The sequence below is a fragment of the Pyrus communis genome, chromosome 15, assembly GCF_963583255.1.
Source record: "Pyrus communis chromosome 15, drPyrComm1.1, whole genome shotgun sequence".
Lineage (NCBI taxonomy): Eukaryota > Viridiplantae > Streptophyta > Magnoliopsida > Rosales > Rosaceae > Pyrus > Pyrus communis.
In genome coordinates this window covers 3,906,908-3,920,554 of record NC_084817.1, presented here as the reverse complement: position 1 = coordinate 3,920,554, position 13,647 = coordinate 3,906,908, and the positions used below count along the sequence as shown (strand labels likewise).

At 41.6% G+C, this 13,647-nt stretch overlaps 4 protein-coding genes across 4 annotated transcripts; all 4 read left to right on the top strand.

The window, feature by feature from the left end:
- Positions 1-855, top strand: LOC137718140 (17.1 kDa class II heat shock protein-like). The gene is made up of 2 exons (XM_068457644.1): positions 1-640; positions 677-855. Exons 1-2 carry the CDS (start codon positions 1-3, stop codon positions 853-855), a joined length of 819 nt encoding a protein of 272 aa, XP_068313745.1.
- An 819-nt stretch (positions 856-1,674) lies between these two features.
- LOC137718772 (17.9 kDa class II heat shock protein-like) lies at positions 1,675-2,409 on the top strand. The gene has a single exon (XM_068458308.1). It carries the CDS (start codon positions 1,757-1,759, stop codon positions 2,225-2,227), a length of 471 nt encoding a protein of 156 aa, XP_068314409.1. The 5' UTR covers positions 1,675-1,756; the 3' UTR covers positions 2,228-2,409.
- A 1,097-nt stretch (positions 2,410-3,506) lies between these two features.
- LOC137717555 (17.1 kDa class II heat shock protein-like) lies at positions 3,507-4,389 on the top strand. The gene has a single exon (XM_068456953.1). It carries the CDS (start codon positions 3,734-3,736, stop codon positions 4,202-4,204), a length of 471 nt encoding a protein of 156 aa, XP_068313054.1. The 5' UTR covers positions 3,507-3,733; the 3' UTR covers positions 4,205-4,389.
- Positions 4,390-11,630: 7,241 nt separating this feature from the next.
- On the top strand, positions 11,631-12,501 carry LOC137717556 (17.1 kDa class II heat shock protein-like). The gene has a single exon (XM_068456954.1). The coding sequence runs from the start codon at positions 11,819-11,821 to the stop codon at positions 12,287-12,289; it is 471 nt and encodes a 156-aa protein (XP_068313055.1). The 5' UTR covers positions 11,631-11,818; the 3' UTR covers positions 12,290-12,501.
- Positions 12,502-13,647: the final 1,146 nt, after the last annotated feature.

Genomic DNA, 13,647 nt, shown 5'->3' with positions numbered 1-13,647 from the left:
ATGGAGGTTATGAGCTTGAGGAACTTGGGTTTCGACCCCAACCTGCTGGAGACCCTGCACGACCTGCTCGACATCTCGGACGAGCAGAACCAACAAAGCTACCAGGCGCCCTCTCGCCGGTACGTCCGCGAGGCGAAGGCCATGGCCGCCACACCCGCAGATGTGAAGGAGACTAAAGATGCCTACGTTTTCGTGGTGGATGTTCCAGGGCTGAGGCCGGATATGATTAATGTGAAGATTGAGGAGGACAACGTGCTGATGGTGAGCGGGGAGAGGAAGAGAGAGAAGGAGAGGGATCAGGGGATCAAGTACTTGAGGATGGAGCGGAGGCTCGGGAAGTATCTCAAGAAGTTTGTGCTGCCGGACAACGCCGATATTGAGAGGATTTCGGCCGAGTGTCAGGATGGGGTGCTGACCGTGACAGTTGCGAAGAAGCCGCCGCCAAAGCAGAAGAAGCCCAACACCATTCAGATCCAGATAAGCAGCAACCAAGGTGGCGGCCAGGGAGGCAAAGGTGGTCAAGGCTGGGAAGAAGGTGGAGAAGAGGAACGTGGCAAGCAGAGCGGTGGCCAAGGTTGGGAACATGGCAGGCAAGGTGGTGGCCAGGGAGGCGAAGGTGGTCAAGGTTGGGAAGAAGGTGGCCAAGAGGAACGTGGTAGGCAAGGCCGTGGGCAAGGTGGCCAAGGCGGTGGCCAGGGAGGCAAAGGTGGTCAAGGTTGGGAAGAAGGTGGCCAAGAAGAACGTGGTAGGCAAGGTGGTGAGCAAGGTGGGGAACATGGCAGGCAAGGTGGGCAGAGCGGTGGGAAGCGTGGTGCCGGTGGGTATGAAGGGCAAGTTGAAGGGCGTGAGAAGTAAGCAGAGGTCCGCTTGCTCTAATGGCAGTGCATGATCAGTTTACGTGAGGCTACTATTGAATAGCGGTGGCGGTATATATGTGCATACAGCATATAAGCGTCGTGCTATTTGGTTTTCTTGTCTGCTGTAATTTCGTATGCTTTGGTTATGTTTTTCTTTTAATATGGTCTTTCTTAAAAAATAGAAAAAAAAGAATAAGAAGGAAAGGAAGGTTGGTGTTGTCTTTGATATATTAAGGTTAATATATTGTGCTCTTCCTTTTTGGATATGCAAAGAACCATTATGCGACATTACAATATTGAACTAGTCTCCTCAATAACTTGTTTTTTGTGTGCCAATTTAGAGTTTAATTTTTTTCATTTTAAATTTATTATTATCAAGGGATGAGACATATTTGAAACTAATATAACAATTAAAGGGTAGGGTTTTCAATTGAAATGGTTCAAAACCATTACAACAATCAATGGACGGGGGTTTTCAACTGATACGCATAGTTAAAATTTAACATCTTATTTATTAGGATATTAAAATCACTTATTTTTATCTGCTCATATCTTTTAATTTAGTACTGTTTTTTATTTTAACTTTTCCGTCCTCGTCTTACCCAACAAAAAATTTGGTAAACAATTAAAGCGGCCCCGCCTCTGGTAAAACCTTCCAAAATGTTCTAGACGCTCACCGAAGAACAAAATGGAACCTGCTGGAACCACCTCCCTTCCCTCCACGTGTCTCCAGAACCTTCCTTATTCCCTTCCTGCTAACCCACGTCATCAACTCGTCCTATAAATACGCAGAACCACCACCATCCTCCGTAACAGTGACCAGATTTCCACTCGAAAATTCACAAAAGCCTTCAAATCGAAACCAAAGAGCGAAAATTCTACCCACCAAGAAGCGAAGAATGGACATTAGAATCCCCGGTTTGGAAGCCCCGCTCTTGTCCACGCTTCAGCACATCATGGACGCGGCCGACGACTCCGAGAAGTCCTTCAACGCCCCCACCCGGACCTACGTCCGCGACGCCAAGGCCATGGCCTCCACGCCGGCAGACGTCAAGGAGTACCCGACCTCGTACGTGTTCGTGGTGGACATGCCGGGACTGAAGTCCGGGGACATCAAGGTCCAGGTGGAGGACGACAATGTGCTTCTGATCAGCGGCGAGAGGAAGCGGGAGGAGGAGAAGGAAGGGGCTAAGTACGTGAGGATGGAGCGGAGGGTGGGCAAGTTCATGAGGAAGTTTGTGTTGCCGGAGAATACGAACGTGGATGCGATTTCTGCTGTTTGCCAGGATGGGGTTTTGACTGTCACGGTGCAGAAGCTGCCGCCGCCGGAGCCGAAGAAGCCAAAGACAATCGAGGTCAAGATTGGTTGAAACTTTTGAGTGCTGTTTCTGTGATTTGGGTTCTGAGAATAATCGTGCAGGGATTATAACATAAGGGTTTGTGTGTGGATTTTAGGGCTTGGTTGGGTGTTTTCTGGATGTGTTTGTTATGTTTGTGTTGTGGTATTATAAGCTTGTTGGTTTTTCAGATCAATGAAGCATATTATGTGTTACTTCCTATTTCAATCTCTGTTTTTAACTTTCCATTTTTTGTTGACGTTTTCTTTAAATCGGCTTCAAAAACGTGTATCAACGGAACAAATAACTCAAATAACCGAGCATTTTACGATAATCAAACAGAGTTAGTAATATGAGTGTGTTTGGAATTACGCCATATACGTTGTTCCGTGTGTCAGCATTTTAAACAGACTGAGATGAGCTACTGCTTAATTTCTCAGCCTCTTCGGGGTTCTGTTTGAGCCTATGCGGGTTCCGTTTGTAACAAGAAGTCTTAGGTTTTGATTTTTATTAAAACGAATTTGAACTATAGCTCACTATGAAGGTAAACACACAATTTTCTTTTAACGTAAATAATATTATTTAATAAATAAATAAATATCTTGTTAATGGAGAACCTATTTTAGAGTTTACATTTTTCTTTAAGTATTTTTAAAAGGAGGTATAGGTTCGAAATTATTACGATTATTTAAAGGTGTTTTCAAATTGAATACTATAATACTGGACCACCTACATTTTAGAGTTTACTTGTCTTTTGTTGGCTCGTTTTTATTATATTTTCGATGATTTGTCACAGAGAGTACCATTAGAATGACTATTTTGACATTGTTTATGAAGCGTTCACCCATAGAGTGATCATTTGACATTGTTTATGAAGCATTCACCTAACTCTTCATTTCTATGTAATTTGAATTTGAAATACCATAACCTATTGACCCAGAAGAAGGAAAAATACCTCTGGGTGCCGAGTATAATTTTCGTTTGTTTTTAGAAAAATTATTGAAAAGTGTTTGAAAACTTTAAGTTTTAATGATAATGATAAAATAAAAGGTAAAATAAATAGTATCATGATTGATTTTTTAGTGTAAAAATATGATTTTTCGTTGAAATAAATAGTACTAGAAACTTTTCATTAAAATTCTTTTTATTTTTTATCGTCTTCATATATTTCACTAATTTTTTTTTTTGGGATTATCTTTTAATTTAGTCCTATTATCTATTTTAGCTTTTTGGCTCTATCTCAACAAAATATCTCGTAAATGGCTAAAGAGGCCGCCTCTAGTAAACGCTTCCATAATGTTCTAGACGCTTACCGAAGAAATTGATGGAACCTACTGGAACCTCCTCCCTTCCTTCCACGTTTCTCCAGAACATTCCTTTGTCCCTCCCCGCTAACCCACGTCCTCCCTCAACTCCTCCTCCTATAAATACCCATAACCACCACTCCCCTCCATAGCGACCAGATTCCGACTCGAAAATCCACAAGAGCCTTCAAATCGAAACCGAAAAGCGAAAATTCCACCCACCAAGAAGCGAAGAATGGACATCAGAAACCCCGGTTTGGAAGCCCAGCTCTTCTCCACACTTCAGCACATCATGGACGCCGCCGACGACGCCGAGAGGTCCTTTAACGCCCCCACCCGGACCTACGTCCGCGACGCCAAGGCCATGGCCTCCACGCCGGCAGACGTCAAGGAGTACCCGAACTCCTACGTGTTCGTGGTGGACATGCCGGGACTGAAGTCCGGGGACATCAAGGTCCAGGTGGAGGACGATAATGTGCTTCTGATCAGCGGCGAGAGGAAGCGGGAGGAGGAGAAGGAAGGGGCTAAGTACGTGATGATGGAGCGGAGGGTCGGCAAGTTCATGAGGAAGTTTGTGTTGCCGGAGAACGCGAACGTGGATGCGATTTCTGCTGTTTGCCTGGATGGGGTTTTGACTGTCACAGTGCAAAAGCTGCCGCCGCCGGAGCCGAAGAAGCCGAAGACAATCGAGGTCAAGATTGGTTGAAACTTTCGAGTGTTGTTTCTGTGATTTGGGTTCTGAGAATTATCGTGCAGGGATTAATAACGTAAGGGTTTGTGTGTAGATTTTGGGGCTTCGTTGGTGTTTTTTGGATTTGGTATGTTTGTGTTGTGGTACTGTAAGCTTGTTGGTTTTTCAGATCAATGAAGCATATTATGTGTTACTTCCTATTTCAATCTCTGTTTTTACTTTCCATTTTTGTTGATGTTTTCTTAAAATCGGCTTCAAAAACGCGAATCAACGTAACAAATAGCTCAAATAACTGAGCATTTTACGAACGTAATCACACAGAGTGAGGTACTGCATAATTTCTCAGCCTCTTCAAGGTTCTGTTTGAGTCTATGCTGGTTCCGTCAGGCGCCTCTGATTGGTCGCCGGATCTAGAAAACAGAGCAATGTTGAGATACCAATATCTCAACATTTTTGTCACATTTTGTCAAGATTTAAGGATGCCACTTACCGCCCTCGACACCGGGGACACCACGGCGGTGCCATTCCGGGAAGGGAGTTTCTAGTTGGAAACCATTGGATGCAGCAAGTGGTGGCATAAATTTAATGACATCTTCGTTTCCAACTTGGTTGACAGCAGTGGCGGTTGCATTGAGGGGCAATGGGCTCAGCTGACTCTTAGAACTTCTGTGAACGTTTATAGATATCTTAAGTGTTGATCTTATGAAGTGCCCGTGGGCCTTTTGGAAGATTAAAGTTGACTTCATCCATATCTTTCAACTGTTTGATAAAATGTATGAAAGAAAAGTGAATGAAATGGTGATCTTGGTGAATAATAAAACATCATCATTCTTGGACAAACATATTAATAAGATGCAATGATATCAAACATTGTTAGTGTGTTTAAGATAAATGTATTTCTTTGTTAAGCATTTATATGGGAGCAGCTTTGGAACATATTAGTTACCCTCGCAAATGAGGCATTAACAGGTATGTAATATGCATTTTCAAATGACTTCAAACCTACTAAGATTTGATGAAATGACGATATGCAACTATTTTTGGTAAAAAAAAAATTGTGCGCTGCACACTATTCTTACTGATTTCCCCTAATATTATTTCCTGGATCCGTACAGAACATGTGTTGTAAACAGCTCTCTCCACTTTCGGAACTGGCAAAAGCGGTATGCATCAATTTATATCTTTGAAATAATCTGAAGAAGGTGGCCAAGAGGAACGTGGTAGGGAAGGCGGTGGCTAGGGAGGCAAATGTGGTCAAGGGTGGGAAGAAGGTGGCCAAGAGGAACGTGGTTGGCAAGGTGGTGGGCAAAGTGGGGAACCTGGCAGGCAAGGTGGATAGGGAGGTGGGGAACGTAATGTCGGTGGGAATGAAGGTTGAAGTTGAAGGGCTTGACAAGCAGGCAGATATCGGCTTGCTCTGATGGCAGTGCATGATCAGTGTGTTAGATGAAGTCAAGCCCACAACGTGATTCCAGCGGCTTGAGGAGTCTTCATCAGTTCAAACTCTTATCCTTTAGCTATTCCTAGTTTATAGGATTTTGTTTTCAAATGTTTGTTGTAAGTTAAGTTGCGCATGCAGTTTTTTGCTATCTGCTTATATATTTGAAAGCTCCATGTATCTCGGGTTTTCAAACCCTTTCTGTAATCCTCAAGTTAATATAAATACATGCATCCCATCATTAATTGGGTATGCAATTGAAGTGAATAATGAGCGTGCTAAAGTTCTTATATGGTATTGAGCCTTACTGTCTAACGACTAGATCCTTGTTTCTTTTTTCCACGCTTCAATGGCTGAAAACAATGTCAACTCTTCCAACTCCACCTCCTCCAACCCACCTACGACCACTCATTTCCATCCGTTTTCCATTGTTGCTAATATCAAACTTGACAGAACCAACTACCCAATGTGGTTGGCTTAAATTCTCCCAATTCTCAAGAGTAGAGATCTGATGGGGTACGTGGATGGCATTTTGGTATGCCCTCCTAAAAACCTGCCTGGTGTTACCACTGTGGATCCTGCGTACACTGTGTGGATCCAATAAGATCAAATGATTCTCAGTTGGATAAATGGATCCTTGATTGCTTTTGTTTTGTCTACTGTGGCAAGCAAGAGGACTGCGCATGCCACTTGGGAAGCTTTGGAGCAAAGGTTTACCTCCATTTCTCAGAACAAAATTTTATTCCTACACAATGAGCTGCTGCAGACCAAGAAGGGTAATTTTTCTGTTGCAGATTACCTAGATCGCATGAGTGTGATTGCTGATAACCTCGCCCTAGCAGGGCAACCTCTGAATGATAATGAACTCGTTCAGATTGGGTTGAACAATCTAGGACCTGGGTTTGAAATGACAGTAAGTGTTGCTCAAGCTCAGGATACCTCTATCACCTATCCCACCCTTAAGGCACTTTTGTTGATTACCGAACGAAGGATGGCGGATCAGAATGTTTCCTTGGCTGAACCTGCACCAGTCAATGCCTTTGTTGCTACTCGAGGATGTGGTGGTGGATGCTCTCGTGGGACTGGAAGAGGTACACCTCCATTTAATTGTGGTTCTCTGTCCAATCAACGAGGATACAATCCTCGCAACAATAACAACCAGCGCAATCAGCCCACTAATAGTGAGAGACCTCCTTGTCCTGGTGAGCGTATTATTTGCCAAATTTGTGACAAACCAGGTCATCATGCCCTTGATTGCTACCAAAGGATGAATGCTGCTTATGAAGGTAAGATTCTTGCCAAAAGACTCACAACCATGTCCTCCTCGCCGATCACTCTGAACAAGCAATCCAATGGTACCTGGTTGTTAGACACTAGTGCTAATGCGCATGTCACTCCTGAACTTCAAAATTTGGTTAATCCCAAAGAATACAATGGTAATGAAACTATTGGGGGTGTAGGTAATGATTTTGGCATCACTATTTCTCATTTTGGTTCCAATCAACTACATACCAAAACTTGTTCATTTGAATTGAATAATGTCCTTCACTGTCCCAATGCCTCTCAGAACATCATATCTGCCCATAGGTTTACCTTAGACAACAATTGCTATCTACTAATATTTCCATATTTTTTCCTTGTTAAGGACCTCAAGACACAGAAGATGCTTTTCCGAGGAAGATGTGAGAATGGGTTATACCCATTTCCTAGTGGCAATGGACAGTTCAAGTATTCAATTTCAGCCTTGGTAGAAGTACGGTGTTCAGTCCAAAATGGCATGCTAGGATTGGTCATCCTGCCAATTCAATAATTAAGTTTTTAATTTCAAATAAATTGGTACCAATTCATGGTACTTTTGATGTAACCTTTTGTGAGTCATGTCCCTTAGGAAAAAGTACCAAGTTACCTCTCAACGTGTCTGAGTCTGTTTCTACGTTTCCTTTGCAACCTTTGCATTCTGATGTGTGGTCTTCCCCAGTTATTTCTAATGAAGGTTTTCGTTACTATGTGTTGTTTGTGGATGACTACTCTCGATACTCTTGGATTTTTCCCATGAAAAACAAAAGTGAAGTTTTTGAGATATTTGTAAAATTTAAGGCTTTTGTCGAGAACATGTGTAATTTTTCAATTAAAACTCTTCAATGTGATGAAAGCGGGGAATATAAAAGTCGTTCTTTTTAGAAGTTTCTTACTGATAATGGGATTTCAAAACGTTTTTCATGCCCTAAACATCCTGAACAAAATGGTATTGCAGAAAGAAAACATCGACAAACAAGTATTGTCATGCTTTCTCAATCTCACATCCCTAATAAATTTTGGTTTGATGCATGTTCCACAACTACATACTTGATAAATTGCATGCCAACAAAACTTTTGTCCAATATGTCACCCTATGCGAAGTTGTTTAAACAAAGTATGACATGTTAAAAGTGTTTGATTGTCGATGTTTTCCATGGTTAGTTCCCTATACACAACATAAACTGCAACCCAAATCAAAAGCTTGTGTTTTCTTAGGTTATTCACTCAATCACCAAGGCTATAAATGTTTGGATTTGTCCACAAGATGAGTTTACTTGTCTCACCATGTCCTATTCGATGAAGATTCTTTCCCTTTTAAGGGACTCACATCTACCTCAGAAAAAGTCAATGAAGTAGGTAACTCTCACTCTCCCGTATTATTATTTAACTTTGATTTACCTAGACCTCCTAGCATATCTCAACAACCTAACTTACCCGTGATTAATGCCACACCACAAACTTCTTCCAATGACATATTGGCCATACCTAACCAACCCGTGATCCCTGCCACTCCAAAAATCCCTTTTAGTGACATAATTGCCTTACCCACCACATAACAGTTTCAACCTCACCCAAACACATCTGTTGTCACATCCTGTCCTATTCCTACTACACTAGTGTCGTCCTTTCCTGAGTCATCGGCCATTCCTTCAAATGAACAAGTTGTAGTATCCACGGAACCGGTCCAAGTGTTGTCAGATAATCCAGGCCATCGTGTGACCACACGATCGAAGTCTGGCATCCAAAAACCAAACCCTAAATATGCCATGCATGTGACTGTTGACAAATTTCCTATTGAACCAACCTGTTTCAGTCAAGCTATCAAATCTCAGGAATGGAGGAATGCCATGGTACAGGAATTTAATGCACTGCAAAGGTGTGGGACTTGGAGTTTGGTTCTGTTTCATCTGCAAATGAATTTGCTTCCTAATAAATGGGTGTTCAAATTGAAGACACGTGCATATGGTACAATTGAGCGCTATAAGGCTCGGCTTGTCGCCAATGGTTTTCATCAGAAAGCTGGTGTGGATTATAATGAGACTTTCAGTCCAGTGGTTAAGCACAGTACAATTAGGTTTGTTTTAAGTCTTGTAGTTTCAAAAGGTTGGCATGTTAGGTAGCTTGACATCCAAAACGCATTTTTGCATGGTTTTTTGAACGAAGAAGTGTACATGCGCCAACCTTTGGGATTTGTTGATCAACAGTTACCCAATTATGTTTGTAAACTTCAACGTAACATTTATGGTCTTAAGCAGGCCCTGAGGGCATGGTTTCAGAGGTTCTCGGATTTCTTGCTTCAACTTGGTTTTCAGGAAACAACCAGTGATTATAGTCTGTTTGTGTTCAATCACAAAGGGGTGTATCTTATCTTTCTTATTTACGTAGATGATATTTTGATCACTGGCAATAGTCCTCATCAGGTGTCCAGGTTAATTACGAAGTTGAGCACTTTGTTCTCCATGAAGAATTTAGGACCACTTAATTATTTCTTGGGTGTGGAGGTCAAGTATGACGGCAGTACTATGCATTTGTGTCAATCCAAGTATGCTCTGGACTTATTATCACGCATTAAATTCCAGGATGCCAAACCAATTTATATACCAATGTCTTTTGGCCAAAAACTAAGTGCACATGTTGGAGATCCATTTGATAAACCAGAAATGTATCGTAGTGTTGTCGGTGCCCTACAATACTTAACGATCACTCGTCCTAATTTATCTTATGCAGTTAACCAAGTATGCCAGTTCATGCATGCTCCAACAACTACTCGCTGGATGGCAGTCAAACAGATTCTACGTTACTTAAAGGCCACACATAGCCATGGTCTTCTATACAAGCCAGGTACTGCGCACATTTTTGCTTTCTCTGATGCGGACTATGGTGGGAATCCAGATACTCGGCATTCCATTAGTGGATTTTGTGTTTATCTTAGTTCAAATCTGGTGTCTTGGAGTTAAAAAAACAGAAAACTGTTTCTCGGTCGAGTGCTGAAGCCGAGTATAGACAATTAGCTTACATCGCTGCTGAGCTTTCGTGGTGAAGGTCTTTATTTCGAGACCTGCATTTACATCTTGTGTGACCACATATATGGTGTGACAATGTGTCTTCAATTGCTCTTGCTTCGAATCCTGTGTTTCATTCACGAACTAAGCATTTGGAAGTTGATTATCACTATGTCAGGGTTACATTTGTTCGCAAGATCAACTTGCCAATTTATTTACCAAAGGTCTGTCTTCGTCTCGATTCAAATTATTGGTGTCCAAGCTTCTAGTTGTTCCTCAACCTGTTAGCTTGCCGGGGGGTGTTAGACGAAGTCAAGCCCACATCGTGATTCCAGCGACTTGAGGAGTCTTCATCAATTCAAACTCTTATCATTTAGCTTTTCCTAGTTTATAGGATTTTGTTTTCAAATGTTTGTTGTAAGTTAAGCTGCGCATGCAATCTTTTGCTATATGATTGTATATTTGAAAGCTCCATGTATCTCGGGTTTTCAAACCCTCTCTGTAATCCTCAAGTTAATATAAATACATGCATCCCGTCATTAACTAGGTATGCAATTGAAGTGAATCCTGAGCGTGCTAAAGTTCTTATACAGTGTATGTGAGGATACTACGATTAAGTAGCGATGGCAGTATATATATGTAGATGAAGTATATATGCATCGTGTTATTTGGTTTTTTGTGTCTGCTGTAAATTCGTATGCTTTGTTTCTGTTATTCTTTTTGGTCTTTCATATAAAAAGAATAAGAAGGAAAGGAAGGTGGGTGCCACCTTGACTTCAGATATATATTGTAATCTTCCAATTTGGATATAAAACAGGAATTGTTATTGGCACTCCAAATTTCTCATTCTACACTTCAAACTTTCTATATTTAGAAAGAAAAATACACTTGTGAGGAGTGTAGAATGAGATTTTTGGAGTGCCAATAACACTTCCCTATAAAACCGGCCTTTTTAATAACTTATTTGTGTGCCAATCGATAACCTTATTTTAGAGTTTACTTTTTTTTTTTAACATTATTATTATTTAAAAGAGAGAAGATTCAAAATTATATCTTTTGCTGGCTCATATTTAATATATTTTTGATTCGTCACCAAGAATACCATTAGATTGACCATTGTTATGTTATTTATGGAGTGTTCATCCTATTAGATTGATCACTGTTATATTATATTATTATTTATGGAATGTTTACCAAACTCGTCATTTAACTTGTTGTCCATGTAATTTGAATTTTAAAGGTACTATAAATTATTGAACCAAAAAGGAAAAATACCTCTAGCCGTTGATTTATCAAATTAATTTTCGTTTGTTTCTTCACATAACAAAATTAGGTGCACGATTATCTTCTTCACATTTTCCTTTTTTGTTTTTTTGGAAGAGAAATGTTTTCAAAAATATCATTCTACACTTCTTATAAGTGCATTTTTCTTTTATAATATAAAAAATTTAAAATGTAGAATGAGATTTTTAAAGTATTAATAACAATTATCTTTTCAAATTATCTTTTAATTTAGTACGGTTATCTATTTTAACTTTTTGGCTCTTTCTCAACAAAATATCTCATAAATGGATAAAGAGGCCCTGCCCCTAGTAAACGCTTACAGAATGTTCTAGACGCTCACAGAAGAAATGGAACCTACTGGAACCTCCTCCCTTCCTTCCACGTTTCTCCAGAACATTCCTTCCACCCCCCCCCCCCGGCCCCCGCGCTAACCCCCGTCCTCCCTCAACTCCTCCTCCTATAAATACCCATAACCACCACTCCCCTCCGTAACCGAAAATTTCCTTCCACCCCCTCCTATAAATACCCAGATTCCCACTCGAAAATTTCCGAAAGCCTTCAAATCGAAACCGAAAGGCGAAAATTCCAACCACCAAGAAGGGAAGAATGGATATCAGAATCCAGGGTTTGGATGCCCCACTCTTCTCCACACTTCAGCACATCATGGACGCCGCTGACGACGCCGAGAAGTCCTTCAACGCCCCCACCCGGACCTACGTCCGCGACGCCAAGGCCATGGCCTCCACGCCGGCAGATGTCAAGGAGTACCCGAACTCCTACGTGTTCGTGGTGGACATGCCGGGACTGAAGTCCGGGGACATCAAGGTCCAGGTGGAGGACGGCAATGTGCTTCTGATCACCGGCGAGAGGAAGCGGGAGGAGGAGAAGGAAGGTGCTAAGTACGTGAGGATGGAGCGGAGGGTGGGCAAGTTCATGAGGAAGTTTGTGTTGCCGGAGAATGCGAACGTGGATGCGATTTCTGCTGTTTGCCAGGATGGGGTTTTGACTGTCACGGTGCAGAAGCTGCCGCCGCCGGAGCCGAAGAAGCCGAAGACAATCGAGGTCAAGATTGGTTGAAACTTTCGAGTGCTCTTTCTGTGATTTGGGTTCTGAGAATTATCGGGTTCTGAGAATTATCGTGCAGGGGTTAATAACATAAGGGTTTGTGTGTAGATTTTGGGGCTTGGTTGGTGTTTTCTGGATGTGTTTGTTATGTTTGTGTTGTGGTATTATAAGCTTGTTGGTTTTTCAGATCAATGAAGCATATTATGTGTTACTTCCTATTTCAATTTTTTACTTTTCATTTTTGTTGAAGTTTTCATAAAATTGGCTTGAAAATGCGAATCGACGTAACAAATAACTCAAATAACTGAGCATTTTATGAACGTAATCAAACAGAGTTTGTAATATAAGTGTGTTTGGAATTACGCGATGTTCCGTGTGTCTAGCATTTTAAAGAGAATGAGAGGAGGTACTGCGTCTATGCCGGTTCCGTTAGGCACCTCTGGTCGCCACCTAGAAAACAAGAGCAATGAAGAAGCCTTCTTTGTCCTCCTTTCGGTTGCAAGGGAAGAAAACACAGCAGTTCTCCCTTCGGTTGCAAGGGAAGAAAACAGTAGTGATTGGGATACCAATGTCTCAACATTTTGGTCACGTTTTGTCAAGATTTGAGGATGCCACCTACCGCCCTTGACAATGGGGAGACCACGGCGGTGCCACTTCGGGAACGGAGTTTCTAGTTGGAAACCATTGGATGCAGCAAGTGGTAGCACAGGTTTAATGACATCTTCGTTTTCGACTTGGTTGACAGAGCATGTGCTGTGAACAAAACTCTCCACTTCCGGAACCGGCAAAAGCGGTACGCATCAATTTATATCATTGAAACAAATCAGATTATTAGCCAAGCTAAACGAAGCAAGCAATGGATATCTGAAACTGAGCAACTACGGGATAGAAAGGATCAAAGTCTGGCTACGATTTTAGCGGCGAGCTTGTTAAGTCTCTCCATGCTGGCAAAATTGGCACCGTATTTCAACAAAACAAAGATTTCCAATCAAATCCGCAATTCTGCACAAACAAAAGACTTTAATGTTCTTGGAACGCAGTTGACTGACTTCCCCAATACAAGTAGCGCTCTAAATGAACTTCCTTGCATTATCAGCAATTACAAGAAGCTACCCAAAAGGTACCTGGAGCAGAAGATGGGAGCAAATGATCTAATCTTGCAGAAGCAGTCCCAGATCCAGAGCAGGAATGCTCTAAAAGCATGGCACGGACCTGCAACGTTGATTTTGTTGTGCTTGGGCCCGTTGGTCAGTGCGGAAATGAGATTCAGGTTACAACCTCATCAAAATACAAACCTACAGTTGAATAGTTTAAAATACAAGAAATAGAGACACCGAAATACAAATCCACAGTTGAACAGTTTAAAATAC

Excerpts from the sequence above, each read along its gene's own strand:
- LOC137718772 (XM_068458308.1), top strand. The coding sequence starts at position 1,757 with ATGGACATTAGAATCCCCGGTTTGGAAGCCCCGCTCTTGTCCACGCTT.
- LOC137717555 (XM_068456953.1), top strand. The coding sequence starts at position 3,734 with ATGGACATCAGAAACCCCGGTTTGGAAGCCCAGCTCTTCTCCACACTT.
- LOC137718140 (XM_068457644.1), top strand. The coding sequence starts at position 1 with ATGGAGGTTATGAGCTTGAGGAACTTGGGTTTCGACCCCAACCTGCTG. Across the intron at positions 641-676 it reads TCAAGGTTGGGAAGAAGGTG|GTGGCCAAGGCGGTGGCCAG; the intron begins GCCAAGAGGAAC and ends GCCGTGGGCAAG.
- LOC137717556 (XM_068456954.1), top strand. The coding sequence starts at position 11,819 with ATGGATATCAGAATCCAGGGTTTGGATGCCCCACTCTTCTCCACACTT.